This window comes from Nicotiana tabacum, chromosome 17 (genome assembly GCF_000715075.1).
Source record: "Nicotiana tabacum cultivar K326 chromosome 17, ASM71507v2, whole genome shotgun sequence".
In the NCBI taxonomy this organism is placed as follows: domain Eukaryota; kingdom Viridiplantae; phylum Streptophyta; class Magnoliopsida; order Solanales; family Solanaceae; genus Nicotiana; species Nicotiana tabacum.
In genome coordinates this window covers 112115835-112135747 of record NC_134096.1, presented here as the reverse complement: position 1 = coordinate 112135747, position 19913 = coordinate 112115835, and the positions used below count along the sequence as shown (strand labels likewise).

The window sequence follows — 19913 nt, the reverse complement described above, 5'->3', positions numbered from 1 at the left end:
TATTATAGCACATGAGTTGTCCGTGCAACACGTGAGTTGTCCGTGCAGATTATAGTGCTTGGACTGAAGGAACCCTTCCGGAGTTTGTACACACCCCCTAGTGAGCGCATGTACCTATTGAGTGCGATTGTGAGGTATGCCCGAGTGGCAAGAGTGATTGTGAGGTATGCCCGAGTGGCACGAGTGACTGTGAGGTTTGCCCGAGGGGCTGTATATGAGTGATGTTCTGCCCGAGGGGCTATTTATGATTTTATCACTGAGTTGCATCGCATTGGCATGCACACATAACATACAGGCATAGAGATGTATTTTTCTCATGCTGTACAACATCACATCATTCATGATTTTTCACACATTTTTGATAGATTAGTGATGCATTTGTTTTATACGGGTTATTTGGAAAGAAAATGAAATATCCCATTTATTATTGAAAGGATTTTGGGAAAATTACAGTTTTCAGACTTACTCATATTTTGGTAATTTTTGTGAAAAGAATTGAGTTTTACTATTATATTTGAAAAGAAAAATGTTTATTTTTCTAGAACTGTGAATGAACTGAGCATTTTATTATTGAGTTATTCATTGTGCTGCCTCAATTTTGTTGTTATGAGATTTGTTTTCTGGATATTGTTGTGGACTATTGGTTTTGGACCCGACCTTGGTAAAAGCTCGTCACTGGTTTCAACCTAAGATTAGGTTTGTTACTTACTCAGTACATGGGGACGGTTGTACTGATACTACACTTCTACACCTTGCGTGCAGATATTGGCTGTTGATGTTGCTGTGTTCGTTGGGAGCTGAATTTTAAGTTGTATCTGCATTCCGGTTGTAGCTGCCTCTTGTTCATGATAGCCTTAGATTCATAAAACTCTGTTTATGTACTTTTCAAACAGATGATGTATTTATTTCATACCCGCTTTGTAAACTCTATTCTTAGAAGCTCATGATTTGTACTACTAGTTCCTTGGGAAAAGTATTGGTTTTAGTTATTTTCTTTTAATTAATTACCTCGTTAATTTCATTGGAACGAGATAGCTGGTAATTGGCTTACCTAACAGGTTGGGTTAGGTGCCATCACGACTAGTTGGATTTTGGGTCGTGACACCAAAGAATTAGACTTGATGAATCAGATGATAGCGACCTTGTCGCTTACGCTATAACACGTTCCTCTCTTATTGCCATCACGACTAGTTGAATTTTGGGTCGTGACACCAAAGTTTCATGCTCTAGTGGAATGGTGTGCAATCCAAGAATATTCTTGATTTTACTCTTGACGATGATGGAGTGTTGAAAATGAATGGTCGCCTATGTGTACCAAATGTTGATGGGCTTCGCGATGAGATTATGGCAGAGGCACATAATTCGAGGTATTTCGTGCATCCAGGTTCCACTAAAATGTACAAGGACCTACAGGATATTTATTGGCGGAACAAGATGAAGGAAAGTATTTCTAACTTTGTGTCTAGATGCTTAAATTGTCAACAAGTGAAAGCTGATGTAAGCTGAGCATCGGCGACCCGGTGGATTGGCTCAGAACATTGAGATTCCGCTTTAGAAGTGGGAGATGATAAATATGGACTTTGTAGTTGGTTTACCTCGCACCCGTCTGAAGCATGACTCTATTTGGGTAATTGTAGATTGACTTACAAAGTCGGCACATTTTTTACCTGTGAAGACGACTGATATAATGCCACAATATGCTAAGTTGTACTTGAAGGAAATTGTCAAACTTCATGGTATTCCAGTATTCATCATATCTGATAGAGGGGCACAGTTCACTACTCATTTTTGGAAATCTTTCAAGAAGGTTTGGGTACACGTGTCAACTTGAGTACTGCCTTCCATCAATAGATTGATGGACATGCCGATTCAGACACTCGAAGATATGTTGCGAGCATGTGTTGTTAACTTTGGTAGAAATTGGGATGAGCATTTGCCTCTTATTGAGTTCGCTTATAATAATAGCTATCAGATAAGTATCCAAATGTCCCCTTATGAAGCGTTGTATGAGCGACGTTGTAGATCACCCGTTGGTTGGTTCGAGCCGGCCGAGGTAGGACTACTTGGTCCTGATCTTGTATATGATGCATTGCAGAAGGTGACTTTGATACAAGGGCGGATTAGGACAACTCAAAGCCGACAAAAAGGTTACACCGATAAACGACGACGTGCGTTGGAGTTCAAAAGGGCGACCAAGTTTTCTTGAAGTGTCGGTAATGAAAGGTGTTATAAAATTTGGGAAGAAAGGTAAATTAAGTCCTAGATTCATTAGCCCGTATCAAGTCTTGAAAAAAGATAGGGGAAATAGCCTACAGGCTTGATCTACCTGTATCAATGAGTTCGGTTCATCCTGTTTTTCATGTATCGATGCTACGAGGATACAAGCCCGACCCTACTCACATCATCTCTCCAGAGGTAGTAGAAATCAATGAAGGTTTAACTTACGAAGAAGAACAAGTTGAGATACTTGATAGGCAAGTCTGTAGGTTGATGACTAAAGATATAGCTTCAGTTAAAGTGCTATGGCATAATCATGACATTGAGGAGGCCACTTGGGAGGTCGAGGAGGATATGAGAATTCGCTATCCACACTTGTTTGCATCTACAGGTATGGCTACTTCCTCAAATTTCAAGTTTAAGGGGTATCATGTATTATTCCATGGAGCGAGTATGTTGTTTTGATTATCTTGCTTATGAGTTTAATTTATTTTAATGATATAATTGATTTATCTAGTGTCACAGTAGCTAGATTTATCTAATTGTAATAGATTTTATCCTGTTGATGCTGGGAGTGGGTATTTAGTGGTATTTGAGGCATATGAGGCCCGTGGAGGCATATGTGATATAGTTTTGATATGTGGTGCCGTGTGGGGCATTAGTATTGTGATTCTGTGGCTCTCTGACAGGTTGAAATTCTCCTGGATAGGCCTAAAAAGAAAGGAAACTCTATCGATTCTTTTTAAAAATATTTGGAGACTTAGTCAAATTTTAAGGCCATAAAGTGTTTGATAAAACGAGGGAACTAGATAGGAATTCTGAAATCGAAGATGGCTAAAGTTTAACATTCACGGACTAATGTTCATGAGTGGGAGAGAATATAAAACCAATGAATCTTTGGCTTTAAATAGGCTAATTACTAGCTTAATAACGTGATTTTAGTGATAGCTATGGAAAAAAATGGTTAGAACATGGATACAATTATTTGGTGTATAACTCGGAAGAATAATAAAATAGCGAGATCGCAGTCATGTTCGAGGTTCTTAAATTAATTTGTAGCAGCAGTTTTTATGATTATAAATATTACATAAGTATTGATTAATGAAGCATATAACAAGGAATATGAGTATAAGTGGCAGTGGGCCCAATGGGGTCAATTATTCTTAGAGTGGGAACTTAGTCCCTCACGCGACCACTACTGAAAATTTTGGCAGCATACCACATGTCTTATGTAAAATTATATTTAGTTATTAAATTAATATTTTAATTCCTTGGAAACTCTAAAAATAAAGAGGGGTACAACTTACATAAATATAAAATAAGGGAGAGAAAACCAAGACCTTCTTTTGGCTTCTCCTTGATGCTTTCGAAGGAGGGTCTTGGGTAGAGTGGAAGTTTTACAATCGATCAAGTGGTAGCAACAGTAAGAGATCGAAAATCATCTCTAGTTTCTCTGTAAGGTATCCATGAGCTCCCTCTCTCTCTCTTTCTCTCGATCAAGTTTTTAAAGATCAAGTTGTAGCAACAGTAAGAGATAGAAAATCATCTCTAGTTTCTCTGTAAGATATCCATGAGCTCCCTCTAATATTTTGATCCCTTTTAAGAGAAAGTATTTAGTATATATAGGTTGTGATATAGACCACAGAAGAATTAATTTGAAGAATTTGAGGACCTAGGGATTCTTGTTTGGGGTGAATCTTGGAATGGGTCAATCTTGGGTTAAAATATTTGGGAATTTTAGGATGTTTTGAGTATTAACTCACTACCCATATATGATATATTATGTATATCGAACTCTGTCGAGACGAGCTTTAGCTAACTTAGAGCGACTTCAAGGTATGTCGAGCTCCTAATTTCTTGTGTATTATCAAATTTACTCTTGGCTTCGAATTATAGTGGGATGATATTCCGCGTACATTAGGGATAGGCTTTAATGGCCTACTCTTGGTTTGGACAAAGATGAATAAATAAAAAAATATGTCTTGTCTAGCTGTGCGGGAGCGGTACGACAATCGTTTTGGATCCTTGATGTATTACATAACAAAGTAATTTTCGGCTGATGGCCATTAAAAGAAAAAAAGATGAAATAAAAAAATATATGCCTTGTCTAGCTGTGCGGGAGTGGTACGACATCTTTCTTGGATACTTGACTGTATACATTGGCCTAACTGTTCGGGGATGGTACGGCAATCTTCATGGATGACATCCCGATGTATTCCAGCACTATGTGTGCTATTGACATTGAGATACTAGATAATGAGGAAGATACTAACGAGATATTGGACATATGAAAGAGGTCTAAATGAATAAAACTTAAATTCTTATTCTTGCAAATTTATACTTTATTATGATTCTGTGTATCTTATCTTCCTTAATTTATTCGAGATTATTTATCTTTTGCCTTGTTATATAGATTATAATTTGTATAACTCTTATACCAACGTTAGTGGTGGCTATGATGCATATTTGAGTATTTCAATACTCAGGCATCGTTTGTTTAAATGGTGTCAGGTTTAGCAGACGGTCGAGTGCAAGGCAGTCAACGCACGTGCTAGAGTTCCCGCAGTTTTCTCTCTTTTGGTGAGCCCACCTTCGTACTCGTGGGACCACAATATTTTAGTTGTATATTTTTGTATAGTGCGGACAAGCTCTGTAACATTATTACTTTATTCGTAGCGTCATAGAGGCTCCACAAAGGGTTTATATTATCTTAGGGGAATGGGTACTCATATGGCATTGCATATGACATTTTTACTTATGTCTAGTTTATGTTTTTTTTTTATGAACTTTTATTATTAATGTAGTTTATCTTATTTCTCTCGTATAATATTGTAATTACTTAAATGGATTGAGCTACAGGATTACGGGTTGGGATATGTATTATGCAATAATGGTTTGCTCGGTGCAAGTTGGTAGGCACTGATGCCGACCACATCACATTCTATTTTATGGCGTGAAAAAATACTGACACATAAATTGTACATGAAGAAGTAGCTATACACCCTACACGTGGGTAAATGTACGAATATTTTGTCACATTTAATGTGTTTAACGGACTAATCACACAACTCGCCAACCTCAGAGTGAAAATCGAGGAAGAAGATAAAGCCATCTTGCTATTGAACTCGTTGTCATCTTCGTACGATAATTTGGCAACAACCATCCTGCACGGTAAGACTACCATTGAGTTGAAAGATGTCAAATCAGCTCTTCTACTCAATGAAAAAATGAGAAAGAAGCCTGAAAATCAAGGACAAACTCTCATCACAGAAGGTAGAGGCAGGAGTTACTAAAGGAGTTCAAGTAACTATGGTAGATCCGGAGGTCGTGGGAATTCCAAGAATCGATCCAAATCAAAAGCTAAAAATTACTATAGTTGCGATCAACCGGGTCACTTCAAAAGAGATTTTCCAAATCTAAGAATGGGCATAGGTGAAAGCAGTGGCCAGAAGAATGACGACAACACAACCGTCATGGTTTAAAGAAATTATAATGTTGTCCTCTTTATAAATGAGGAAAAAGAATGCATGCACTTGGTAGGTCCAGAGTCGGAATGGGTGGTTGATACATCATCATCTTACCATGCCACACCGGTAAGAGAATTCTTTTGCAGATATGTAGCAGGTGATTTTGGAATTGTGAGAATGGGGAACAAGAGTTATTCAAATATTGAGGGGGTCAGTGATATTTGTATCAAGACAAATGTCGGATGTATATTGGTTCTAAAGGACGTGCGACATGTACCTGATTTGCGGATGAACTTGATCTCGGGAATAACTTTAGACCGAGATGGATACGAGAATTATTTTGCAAATCAAAAGTGGAGACTCACCAAGGGATCATTGATGATTGCAAAGGGAGTTTCTCGTGGCATGTTGTACAGGACAGATGTAAAAATATGCCAAGGTGAATTGAACGCGGCACAAGATGAGATTTCTGCAAATTTGTGGCACAAAAGAATGGGTCTTATGAGCGAGAAGGGATTGCAGATTCTTGCCAGGAAATCACTCACTTCTTATGCCAAAGGTACAACGGTAAAACCTTGTGACTACTATTTATTTGGTAAGAAGCATAAAGTATCATTTCATACATCGTCCGAAAAAAATTTAAATATACTTTATTTGGTATATTTTAATGTTTGTGGTCCAATGGAAATTGAATCGATGGACGATAACAAATATTTTGTTACTTATATTGATGATGCTTCACAAAAATTGTAGGTTTATATTTTGAAAACCAAAGATTAGGTGTTTCAAGTTTTTCAGAAGTTTCATGCTCTACTGGAAAGGGAGACAGGTCAAAAGCTAAAGCGTCTCCGAAGTGACAATAGAGGTGAGTACACTTCAAGGGAATTTGAAGAGTATTGTTCGAACCATGGGATCAGACATAAAAAGACAGTTCCTAGAACCCTACAACATAATAGTATAGCTGAGATAATGAACCGTACCATTGTTGAGAAGGTGAGAAGCATGCTCATAATGGCTAAGCTGCCTAAGTCATTATGGGGTAAAACAATTCATACAGCTTCTTACCTGATCAATAGGAGTCCATCAGTTCTATTGGAGTTTGACATCCCAGCGAGAGTTTGGACCAACAAGAAGGTGTCTTACTCACATCTAAAGGTGTTCGGTTGCAGAGATTTTGCACATGTACCAAAGGAGCAAAGAATAAAGCTGGATGATAAATCTGTTCCGTGCATATTTATCGGATATGGAGATGAAGAGTTTTGGTACAGATTGTGTGATCTTGTAAAGAAGAAGGTCATTAGAATCAGAGATGTAATCTTCCGAGAAAGTGAAGTTGGAGCTGTAGATGATCAGTCAGACAAGGACAAGAATGGTATAATCCCTAACCTTGTTACCATTCCTTCTATTTCTAACAATCCCACAAGTGCAGAAAGTAGGACCGACAAGGTTGCCGAGCAGGGGGAGCGACCTAGTAAGGTTATTGTGTAGGGGGAGCAACTTGATGATGATGTCGAGCAAGTGGAGTACCCCACTCAGGAAGAAGAACAACCTCAACCTCTGAGGAGATCAGATAGGCCAAGGGTAGAGTCATGCAGGTACCCATCCACAAAGTATGTCCTCATCGGCGATGAGGGGGAGTCAGAAAGTCTTTAGGAGGTGTTGTCCCTTCCGGAAAAGAACAAGTGGATAAAAGTCATGAAAGAAGAGATGGAATCTCTGCAGAAAAATAGCAAAATGGCACGTACAAGCTGGTTGGGATTCCAAAGGGTAAAAGACCACTCAAATGCAAATGGGCTTTAAACTCAAGAAATATGGAAATGGCAAGCCGGTCAGATTCAAAGCTCGATTAGTGCTAAAAGGCTTCGAATAAAAGAAAGGTACCGATTTTGACAAAATTTTCTCACTTGTTGTCAGAATGACTTCTATTCGAACAATCTTGAGCTTAGCAGCTAGACTAGATCTTGAAGTGGAGTAGTTGGACGTGAAAATTGTATTTCACGGAGATTTGGAAGAGGAGATCTATATGAAGCAACCAGAAAATTTGAAGTAGCTGAAAGGAAACACATGGTGTGCAAACTAAATAAGAGTCTTTATGGGTTGAAGCAAGCACCAAGATAGTGGTACAAGTTTGACTCATTCATAAAAAGTCAAACTTACATAAAGACATATTATGATCCATGTGTATACTTCAAAAGATTTTCTGATAACAATTTTATTATTTTGTTGTTGTATATGGATGACATATTAATTATCGAAAAAGACAAGGAGTTGATCGCAAAGTTGAAGGGAGATTTTTCCAAGTCATTTGGTATGAAAGACTTGGGCCCAACACAATAAATTCTGGGTATGAAGATAGTTCGAGAGCGAACAAGCAGAAAGTAGTGGTTGTCTCAGAAAAAGTACATTGAACGTGTACTCGAACGCTTCCACATGAAGAATTCTATGTCAGTCAGTACACCTCTTGATAGTCATCTGAAGTTAAGCAAGAAGATGTGTCCTACAACAATGGAGGAAAAGGAGAGCATGGCCAAAGTTCCTTATTCCTCTAACGTCAAAAATTTGATGTATTCAATGGTATGCACTAGACCTCATATTGCTCACGCAGTTGGTATTGTCAGCAGATTTCTTGAAAATCCTGGAAAAGAACACTGGGAAGTAGTCAAATGGATGCTCAGGTACCTGAGAGGTGCTGCGGGAGATTGTTTGTGTTTTGGAGGATCGAATTCAATCTTGAAGGGCTATACAGATGCTGATATGGCAGGTGATGTTTATAACAAAAACTCCACTACTAGAAATTTGTTTATATTTCAAGGGGAGCTATATCATGGCAGTCTAGATTGCAGAAGTGTGTCGCACTCTTTAGAATTGAAACGGAGTATATTGCCGCTACTGAAGCTGGCAAGGAGATGATATGGTTGAAACGGTTCCTTCAAGAGCTTGGATTGCATCAGAAGGAGTATGTCATATATTGTGATCGTCAAAGTGCAATAGACCTTAGCAAGAACTCCATATACCATGCAAGGACCAAACACATCGTCGTGAGATATCACTGGATTCGAGAAATGGTAAAGAATGAATCTCTAAAAGTCTTGAAGATTTCTAAAAGTGAGAATCCCGCAAATATGCTGACTAAGGTGGTAGCAAGAGACAAGTTTGAATTGTGCAAAGAACTTGTGGGCATGCACTCAAGCTAGAAGTCGTGTGTTACATCATTCAGGTGAATGGGTCTGGAGGGGAAGATTTATGGGCTCCATCCCCATTAATGAAAAAAGAAAAAAAAAAAGGAAGAAAAAATGTTAGATTCCATTATGACTTATTTTGGATTTGATTTGCAACTCTGCAAATTGTCAAAAATAGTAGGCGTCAGACAAAGCAATTTGCAATTACAAATGGCAATAAACAATCGTTTTGATAGGTGGAAGATTGGGTGCTCAACACTATAAAAGGAGAGCTTTGGCTCTCATTACTATACACCAATCTCAGAGAGAAATATATCTGAGAGCATAGAGAGCAGTGCAAGGTATTTACAAGCGGTGTTGTTTGTGAGGAAAAATAGAGAGCGTGAACGATATTATAGTGAGGTGAGAATCTCAAAAGAGGGTTATTACTTTTGAGTGTATAGTGATTCATGGAGTATTAATTCGGGACTACGGAGTATAAAATTCCTCATTATAGTGGATTACTTTGATCTTCTCGGGCCCGTGGTTTTTTCCTTATTCAGAAGGGTTTTTCACGTTAAAATCTTTGTGTCCTTGTTGTTCTTTTTATTCTTGTCGAATACTGTATCCCGACACTATATTATTATTCTGCTGTTATTATCGAGGATATTATTTCTGTTGGGGGTTTATTCCCAACGTCTTTATCGAAGAAACGTTCACAAAATAGATCCTCTGTACAATCTAAGTAAATCATCTGTGCACACAGAAAAGCGTTTATGACAAGTGGGATTCAACTTGACCTTGCAAACATTTTGGTAGTCTTCATCAGTGTTGCAAAAAATGAGACCACATTCATTGCTTCTATCTTAAACAGCATTGCCTGCGTTCAATTTAAACTAGAGGTGTTTAACGGGCGGGCTGGGACTGGATGTACACAAAAAAAATCAGCCCGTCCGTTTAACGTTTTGGGCTGTTAGCGGGTTGTACTTTTTCGAGTTTTTTTTAGTCCGTCCGGGTTCGGGCTTAGCGGGCTAGACCGTGCCGGGTTATTTTTTTTTAAAAGTAAATTTTATTTTTCTTATTCAATGTTATTGATACTTAAGTGTTTGCAAACTTTTTAAGGCTTAGAATTAAACTTTGAAGTTTAAAGTTTTAAATTTGAAATTTGAAATTTAAAATTTTAAAATTAAAATTTGAAAGTAAGTGGCTACAAAAAATTATTTAATAAGACCAATAGGCAATATGTAAGGATCAAGCTCCAAAGGCTTTCATTTGATATTTTTATTGAATAATATATAATACTTCAAATTAAGTTGCAAGTTCTTTTTTGATTTTGTTATTTTTGAACTTGCAAATTAAAAGTTTACAACAATTATAAAAAATAAGAAATAGTACATCACATGCTTTGCATCATTTTTGTAAGTTCATCCATGTCAACATGAGGTTCTTGGTTTCCGGCATTGGTTGAATCAGAACCATAAACCATTACATCTCCAATTTCTTGGTCCTCCGCTTCATCTACCTCGTCACGCCCTTGATTTCGTTGTTCTGATCTTATCCAATCTCTGAAGCACACTAGAATTTCCAAAGCGTTGCTGCCCAATGAATGACGGGTATCTTCTAGTTGTTGCCTTGCTTGGCTAAATGCGCTCTCTGATGCGACTTTTGAAATCAGCACATTTAGCACTTCTCGAGCCATGGCCGAAAGAACAGGAAATTGATTTGAGTTGCTCCTCCACCAACCCAGCAGTAGAAATTCCTTTGTGCGGGGCTCTGCTGACTTTTGCAAGTAGAATTGGAGTTTATCAATATTCCTTCTACTGGTTTGTTAATGCTCCCCTAGTGTAGACCAAATCAAATAATCTTCAACACCATCATTATCATCCAAAGCACCGGTCCCAAATGTTGAAACTGAACTTGAAGGAATATTTGCATCTACAGCAGAAGAAGCATCAACAATGTTAGCATAGCCCGTTAACAACTCGTTAATGGGTTAACGGGCTGAACCGGGTTGTAGCCCTTTAATAACCCGTTAACGGGCTTAGCGGGTTCCGGTGCACCGGTATCAAAAAACTGTTCGTTTGAAATCCGCTCCCCGCCCAACCCGTCCCAGCCCGCCTCCCCACGCTACAATACCGGGTTGAATCGGGTTGAACTGGGCTGTAAACGGGATTAACAGGTATAATTTAAATAAGGGAAAATGGTCAAATATACCCCTCTACTTTCGAATATTGTCTATATTTAACCTCCGTTATACTATCCGGCCAAATTTATCCCAACCATTATACTCTCCGGCCAAATTTACCCCTACCCTCACCAAACTTTTAAAAATTACCCCTTGATCTACTAAGTAATCCAAAATCTCCAATTTTCTTTTATTTGAATTCTCCATTATTTTCAGAAATTACTATTGATGTAAATGCTAAAGGTACTAAATTATACAAATTATTTATGGATATTTTTAATTATCAATGCCCCACTTCTTTTCTTGTGATAATGAGTTTGGAATTGGTTTAAAATTTTATTTATTTTTCAACCATTTACACTCCGTAGAATTCAGTGAGTCTATTTATTGTGTATTATATACAGTTGATCATCATGTATATACATGCATGTTTGAATATATTTTGTTATTATTAATTAGTATAGAGTTCGATCGATTAACTTATGAGTGCACAATGCGTAGCCATTTGATTAAAGCAAAGTTGAATTCGACAATGTAAAGTCTCCAAGGAACTTCAACTTCTATCACTAATACTTGCAAAGTCTCCATATCTTTGGTGCAATGAATTTATTAAAGATGGGGTGTTGTAAATACTTTTGAATTTTAGACAAGCTACCTAATTTAAATTCTTCAATTTACTATACTTTGTTTACTAATCGATGTATTATTTTAATATTTCTTTATCTTATATTTTTTTCCAAATAAAAAAGCAGGTAAATGCCAATTATTTCAAAAATAGTGGATCATGAAGAAGAATAAGTGACTTAATTAAAATAATTTGAGAGATTATGGGTCACATGACATACTGAAGGGTAATTTTTAAAAGTTTGCTGATGGTAGGGGTAAATTTGGCCGGATAGTATACTGGTAGGGGTAAATTTGACCGAATAATATAACGGAGGTTAAATACAGATAATATCCGAAAATAGAGAGGTATATTTGACCCTTTTCCCTTTAAACAATTATATATTAGTGCAGAAGATCATTCTCTCAAGTCTCAACATGAGAATTTACAAGCATGAACAAGTTATAGATGATATAATGTAGATTCAATTCTCAATATTTGTAGTTGTATAATGTAAAAGATACTATGTTTATTTTACTTTAATTTTTTTTATATCAATGTTGTCTCGGCCATCTTGCGTGTAACTCAATTAATTTCACGGGATATCTCTATATCCCACCTACAACAGTAATAAGTATCTTTATCCGTCAAAGCTTGAATAGATAAAAAGAAATGAAATAATATTTTTGTTACTACGTTTTACACATGCATAATTCATAAGAGTAGCGTGTCAATAGGCATTCTGTATCAAACTACCAATTGGATTGATCTTGTAGATTTTCTCTACATACAAGCAAGGAGACACATGCTTAAGTGAAAAAAAGAAAAAGGAAAAAGAAGATATTGGGAGGAAGAGATACTAACAGTGAGTCAGGCACAAAATGACAAGTAAAATCATATTCATTGAAGCCATTTTTGTGCACTTCCTTTTTTCTTTTCTACACTGCTGACTAAGTACGGTGGCACATGATTATCTTTCCTACAATTTATAGGGAACTAGATGAATAAAGCTGAAAATATTATATTTAGAAAAGAAGTCAAATTGGAAAATTTTAAAGAGTCTTAATTAAGGAATTAATGCTAGATGAAGGAAATTGATTTATTTAAACTGACGGGTCAAATTCGATAAATCATTGAGGTAATATATACTTATATCTTTTCATTTAAAATTAAAATATGATTCTTTTTTTTCTCTAAATAAGGGAATAAATAAACTACGTCCAATCTAGGATTCATCAATTGTAACCATCAATGAAAGTGCAATTCTCTGGATAGAATCAAAAATCATCATTTCACTTGAATATTTCCATGACAAGTTTTTCAATATTTCACTATCATTTTCAAATACTAAAGTTCAATATTTGCAATAATAATGGTCTAAGAAGTATATAAATACTAAACTTCAATATTTGCAAATACTGAAATACTATCTTATAGCCAACGGGGCCTAAAATAACATGTCTTAAATCCTTCAACCCTTATAGTGATCTGTTTGCTACATTAGTGACATCTTACATACTCCTTTTTTGTTTTCAACTGATAAGTCATCAATATAAATGCATTCTATAATCAAGTGGATCTGGAAAAAAAGATGGCATTCCAAAATTACGGCAATTTTTGTCGTACTGTGATTTGTTCCTTAAATTACCGATTCCATCAATTTAAATGCGGATTCGCTCCTTCGTATTGTTTGATCTTGACCATTCTTTAACTATAAAGAGAAATTAATTTACAATTACTTCTTATAGTAATTACACTCTTTTAAATGATTTCTGCTGTATCTATACATGATACTAGTTTAGTTTAAACATTCTGTTATTTATTCGCTTCAAGGATAATTTTTGTGATTTATACAGTTTTTCGGATACGTAAAATGAATGATGGAAATTTTACCTCTTATAGCAAAGTTTTATACCCTAGTTATTATAAATAAAAACCCTTTTAAAATATTATTTTCTATAGCTACCTTTTAGTTTTTATAGTAAAATATGTATTTATGGTCACTTCCTATTGTTAAGCCATTAAATACGCTGTCTAATATTTTTCTCCATCATTCTTTCAGTTTATTCTCTCCCAAAATTACGCATAGTATCTTATTTCTCTCTCCTCATTCTTTCTTATATGAACCAGAAAACTGGTTTCCTCCGACAGACGGCGAGCTTTTCCATGATTTCTATGGTTATCACTACTCTTCAGCCATGAAAACAATGAGATTTTCCATGATTTCCTGCAAGTTTTTTTAACATCCTTTTCAAAATTATTCTTTCCCAATTCCACAGGAGATGGAGGCGTGACACCAAATTTTTTCCGTTCTAATTCATAATTTCTTGCTTCTGTCAAGAACTATGAAATTGTGCAAGTCGTAAATCATCAACACAGATTTTCACCACTCACCACTAAAGTTTTTGAGTTTTTGGCCAGTTAAAGCTTCTTCTTTTTCTCTTCAACAATTTTTGTTTTAAATATTCACCATTGTTAGGTTTTCTGCAGAATACCTATCAAAGCACTCAATTTCGAAGGGCCATCTTTCGATTTATAAATCACTCAAGAGGAACCTGTATTTGCAGGTTCATCAGCAACCATTGAAGCCTAAAGGAGAACAAAAATACGCAATGACCCTAATTGTAGATGTATTTATATGTATTCGAGTCTGCATATATTAATTTTTAGTTTCTACAGTGGTTTTTTTTTCTTGTACTTAGATGTATTTATATGTATTCGATAAGGCATACACTGATTTTTATTTTGTACATTGATTTTTGACTGTTATATTTAGATGTATTTAGATGTATTTGAGTTCTTAAACATTTTTAAATATATTGTTAGTTCTATCATTTTGATGTTATTCATCAATTAGTTATGCATTCAATCTAACTATATTCATCTGTATTTTAAACCTAACTATATCCATCTGTATTTAAAATAACAATACAGTGAAATACATTAAAATACTCTCAATACAAATAGAAAATCATGAATACAACTAATGAAATATACTCAATAAAGCAGTAATACCATGTATTAGGAATAAATAAAATATTGTGAATACAAAAATAAACTTGAATACATTGAACACAACTGTTAGATAAAACAGAATACAAGCACTAGGTTTATTATGAAATATGCAGTGTATCCGGCATAAATACATGATGTATTCATATACAGAAAATAGAATTTCAAAATATTTCTGTAGTTACTTGTATCAATTCCGAGCAGAACCTCGAACAAAGTCAGAAAAAAAAACTCGAACTGTATCAGAAAAAAAAAGAGGGACTGAAACTCTGAAGAATGCTCTGTTTTTTGGTGTTTAGCGTCTGATAAATCTTCTCATTAATTGGATTGATAATGTTGTGTGTTATAATTAATTTAGGTGAGTTATATTAGGAGTGTATCCCGTTAAATTAGCAGCTTTTCATTATTAAACAACTTGAGAGACCTATTATTACGCTGTATTCATGAATACATGGTATGAATACATGTGAATACAACGGCTGACAGCAGGACTGCCCTATTTTTTAGCCGAGTTTTGCTACTGTATTCATGAATACAGTAGCTTGAATACATTATCATAACAATGGAAAGGTAGTTACGGAAAGTAATTATGTATATGGTAGTTATAGGAAGTTAATAGCCATTAAACAATAGTCATTTCTGAAAATTCGATGTGTATGAAACTTATTGTCTTATTGATTGTTCATCTCTTGATGTTAATAGTGGCCCAATTTCAGTTCAGCTGTCCAAATAAGAAGGCCTAATAGACTGTAGTAGTCTATATTATCATGGATAAATGATATAGTATACTCGCTATAAAAATAATAGCCGAAAAATATATAAAATTTATATATTTTATTTTGTATATATATACAGTTTATATATTATATACAAAATTTATACAGTTTTTTGGCTACCAAATGTAAATAGTTTCTGGCGTGGGCTAAAAGTGATAATACCCCTATTATCATTGTAATCAGTTTTTACATTATTAGCCAGTTTACTTGTATTTCTGTCCACATTTGTAATTTGCATTAGGCGTATATATAAGGATCGAAGGATCCACATAGACATGTAGATTCATTAGATATCACTCTGGGACCAGATGGAATAAAAATTTCTCTCTCTCTCGATTTTCCCTCTCTATTTTGCTTCTGCATTTCATTTTCATCAATCGGACTATGTCGTTTATATGGTTGAACACAATAACAAATTAGTCTAATATTCAATAATTTTTTCGTTTATGTTGATTATTGCTCCCATTTATAACTATGAGAAAATCAACTACATTCACACTAAACCAAACTTCCCAACCAGATCCCACCAGCTATAAGTAAAAATATAACAACTCCGATCCATATAATAATTAAAGAATAAATATCCAATTATTATCCACTAAAATAATTTCAAAAGATTCCACTAATTATAAAAAATGATAAATAAGTAAAAAATGTTACTTAAGTACTACTTGTATTATAATTTCTTCCTTTCCCCCTTTAGGATTAAATATCACATGTGGTGGATCCAGAATTTTGTGCAAGCGTGTTCAATCTTAAAAGTATATAACTTTAGTCGTAAAATAGTAGTTGTTAAGTGGGTTCAAATAAAATATTTATACAAAAATTTACGCAGTTTTAATCCTTATTTATACATATACACAGTATTATTTTTTGATGAAGTGAATTCAGCTAAACCCGCTTGATACCATGTGCCACCACTGAATTGTCACATAGATTTTATAAAAGGAATAAAATATACATGGACCATGAAAAAGCTAATGGGAAGTCAAAAAGTTAAGGTTAATAAAGAATATCCTAAATGATCTGGCTATTGCAAAAACCATTTATTATCACTTTTCGACAAAGATATTATATGTATATACAATTTTTAAGAGCTAGCCCTTAAAATAAATATACGATCTGACCTATTCTTAAGATTGCGTGATTTGTGTCTTCAAGAAAACATAATAAACATTAAATGAGTTTATTTCTTTCCTTTTTCCTGGAGGTGCGTGTTGGACTAACATGGCCACCAATCGACGACCTTACACTAGGAAATAACATAAAATTGGAAATTGCCCTACTTACTTTGAAAAACTACTAGTTGTAGTTATACTGTTATACACGTAGAAGAAAATGATAAAGTATCCATGTAAGTAGTTTTCTTCCTTTATTCCATTCAAACACACTTACAATATCAAGAAACATAAAATGCTTAATAAATTGAGGAAATTAATTAAAACCCTTTTATTTTTCTAGTCATAATCAATCCTCAACATAGAGGAAATGTAGAAATACATCAAGATCCTTCCCGATCACCATGCCAATCTATCAATCCTCAAGCACAATCTTGACTCCTCCAATTTTCACAGCACCAGAACCATTCTTGGGAACAAAAGTCACCAACACATGATCATCATCCTCAGCATCCAAATCCTCCAATAATTCAGTTATAGCCAATTTTAGCTTAGTCTTACGTTTCTTGCCACTCTTACCATGACTATGATGTGGCACGTTAACAAAACTACCTGCAAACTCAGCATTATTCGGCGAAATCACAGTCTCATCTTCATCATTAATCAATACATCAAACTTGACAAAAACATCAGTTTCCAGCTCTATCCCTTCAACCACTAAAATCTCCTCTTTTGCATCTTTCTCCTTCTTGTTTCTCTTCTTCTTATTTGGCCTTTTTACCATAACTCTTATCACATGGTCAAGTTTCGTTGGGAAAACATCTTTTGCACTAGGAAAATTATCAGCTGCTCTTGCTTCAACAAGCCTCCTTACACTACTCAAAGCACTTGAAACCCTAGCCCTTGGACGAGAATTTATCCACGGATTAGCTACATTTTGATAAGCATATCCAAGTCTCGTTGTATCCAAACAGTCACGTACCCTAATACGTACCATTTGAGCTTTCTCATCATAAAACAAAAATGAAGCATTTAAGAAATCAGGGTCAGTGAAATCTTGACGTCTACCTCCTAGGGTTTTCCAAACACTCCACAATCTATCAATATTAGAATGATGAGCATAGAAAATAGGGTCTCTAGCAGCTGAATAAAAATCTCCCATGTTTTCAAAATTAGGTTGGGTTCTATCACCGGTCCAAACATGGACCGGTCCGTGAGGAATGTTCTCGAGGGACCCAGCTCCACCGGGTTCACCACCGGCCCGGTAAGGGTCTCCGAGGAAAGTCGTCGGAGTACTTCCAAGAGAAACCATTTGCCTATACATGATAGTGAGATTTTGGGAAGTTTGTTGAGCGTTACTTATGTTAGGATCCGTTCCATTGAAGTCGAGATCAACCATGACCGGAGGCTGATGCCTCCGATCACGGAGAGGATCGAAGAGAGAAGAACTACGGTTCGTATACATGGCAGGAAGTCTCATGCCATCAGGATGATCCCAGTTCCAAAATGGGATAGCGAAAGTAGGGTCATTTATTAAACTTCCCAAGTTTTTTTCGAAAAAGTAGAGATAACAACGGTGGAAAGGAAGGAAAAGCCAAGAGAAATGAACTTGGAGCTCAGAGTTCGGAAAACCGAGTTGGTCATAAGCACCATCACAATAAGCACAATGAACATTTGCTTGTTGCTTGAAGCTACGTGGATCGTCATCTGGAAGTTGTTTCATGAGCTGAATAGCTCTGTTGAATTTCTCTATATAGGCACTATCGGCGGCATGAGCTGCTGGCCGAGTGCGGAGTGTGGTTGATGGTGGAGGAAGTTGGAAGTCGATGATGTTTGCCGTTGTCGGAGGACAACAGTTGACTGGTGCTGCACCTGTTACAGAAAAAAAGAAATTAGACAAATTTGAAAAAAAGGCTTTGAGGCGTGAAAGTAACTTTTTAATGTATATTGCCCGTATATTATTTGGAAAATATAGACAAGTTTTATCAGAATACTAAGTTACAAATTAACTTAACCACTTCTCATAAAAGGCCTGAATTCATAGATCAGTTTTGGACTATTCAAAATGATCGTTTATCTCTTATTTAATGAACATGCATATTCATTTAACTTCCTCTGTAGCTAGCACTGGCTATATATTCCAACATGTCATATTCATTTAACTTTAAAATTCAGATCTAAATTCAAATTTTAAATAAAAATCAAAATAGCAAGTATTTTACTAATATATGAAGAGCCTTCAAATTCATATTTGTGTTTCGACGTGAGATATTCTCACTTCATATATATTACAGACCACGTAACAGTACCTGGTGGTAGATCTGCAGGGCCACATTTGGAAACGTCAGGTCCGTTCACAGGAGCGGCGAAGGCAAAGGAATGACCACCAACAATAGTAGCAGCACCATAAAGACCTCCTAGTCCAAGTAGTATGTTTCTTCTATCAATGATCTTATTGTTTGAAGAATCAGAATTTTTGGAAGTGTTATAAATGGTTTGATCATCTTCTGAACCCTTGCATGAGACTTGGAAACTACGGTTACCGTACTTTCTTATAGTGGAAACTTTTGATGTCTTTGTAAAGAAAGAAGAAGAATGCAAATTGGGAAAAGTTGTGGTAGTTGAAGAGGCCGAAGACGAAGAAGAGATGGCATTGGTGGTGGGGAGTGGAAGAGAAGCCATTATAACTTTTAATTGGTTTAGGGTGTAGTTCATGAACATCTAGGGTTACCATTTATATAGAATATGGAGCAAAGACTTTTCTCTATAACCAAAAAGAAATACAGGTCAGAAAGATGCTTGCATATCTTAACTTCCAGCAGCCTGTGGTTTTCTTCGTATTTATTTGTTTATTTAATTCATAATTAGAAGGCATTAACAAAATCCACGTTCGCCTGAGGTGTTGTAAGACTTTTTTTCATTTATTTACAAGAATGGTAAGAACTTTTAATTATTGTATGAATAATCAAAATGGAATTGTCCTTCTAGATATAGCTGGTTGGTTTAGAAGAAATTACTGATTTTCCAAATATTGTGTCTGCCGTGTCAAAATTTAATTAGTTAAGACTTCTTTTTATTACAATATATAGCAGCAAGTTTCGATGCAATCTCAAACAGGAAGCAGCTTATGAAGCTTCAAAGCCTTCAATTATTCAATATTTCAACATGTAGATAGATAATGGTTAACAATATTTATTAATAAAGCTCTCCTTATCTTTCTCCAATGCCCAAAAGTAATAAATTAATAATCTTGCTAATTTTTTAAATGCAGGTAATTAAGAGGCTGCTAAAACCCTACAACGAGAGTGCTCACATAGCAAAAAGACCATTGAAGTAGTAAATACTGATTTACAAGAATGGTAAGAACTTCAATATT

At 35.5% G+C, this 19913-nt stretch overlaps 1 protein-coding gene and 1 pseudogene across 1 annotated transcript; one reads left to right on the top strand and one right to left on the bottom strand.

Annotated features, from left to right (window-relative positions):
- Positions 1-1861: 1861 nt before the first annotated feature.
- LOC142172048 (uncharacterized) lies at positions 1862-2206 on the top strand. Its single transcript, XM_075235805.1, has one exon. The coding sequence runs from the start codon at positions 1862-1864 to the stop codon at positions 2204-2206; it is 345 nt and encodes a 114-aa protein (XP_075091906.1).
- Positions 2207-16768: 14562 nt separating this feature from the next.
- On the bottom strand, positions 16769-19286 carry LOC107802629 (polyphenol oxidase, chloroplastic-like; annotated as a pseudogene).
- Positions 19287-19913: the final 627 nt, after the last annotated feature.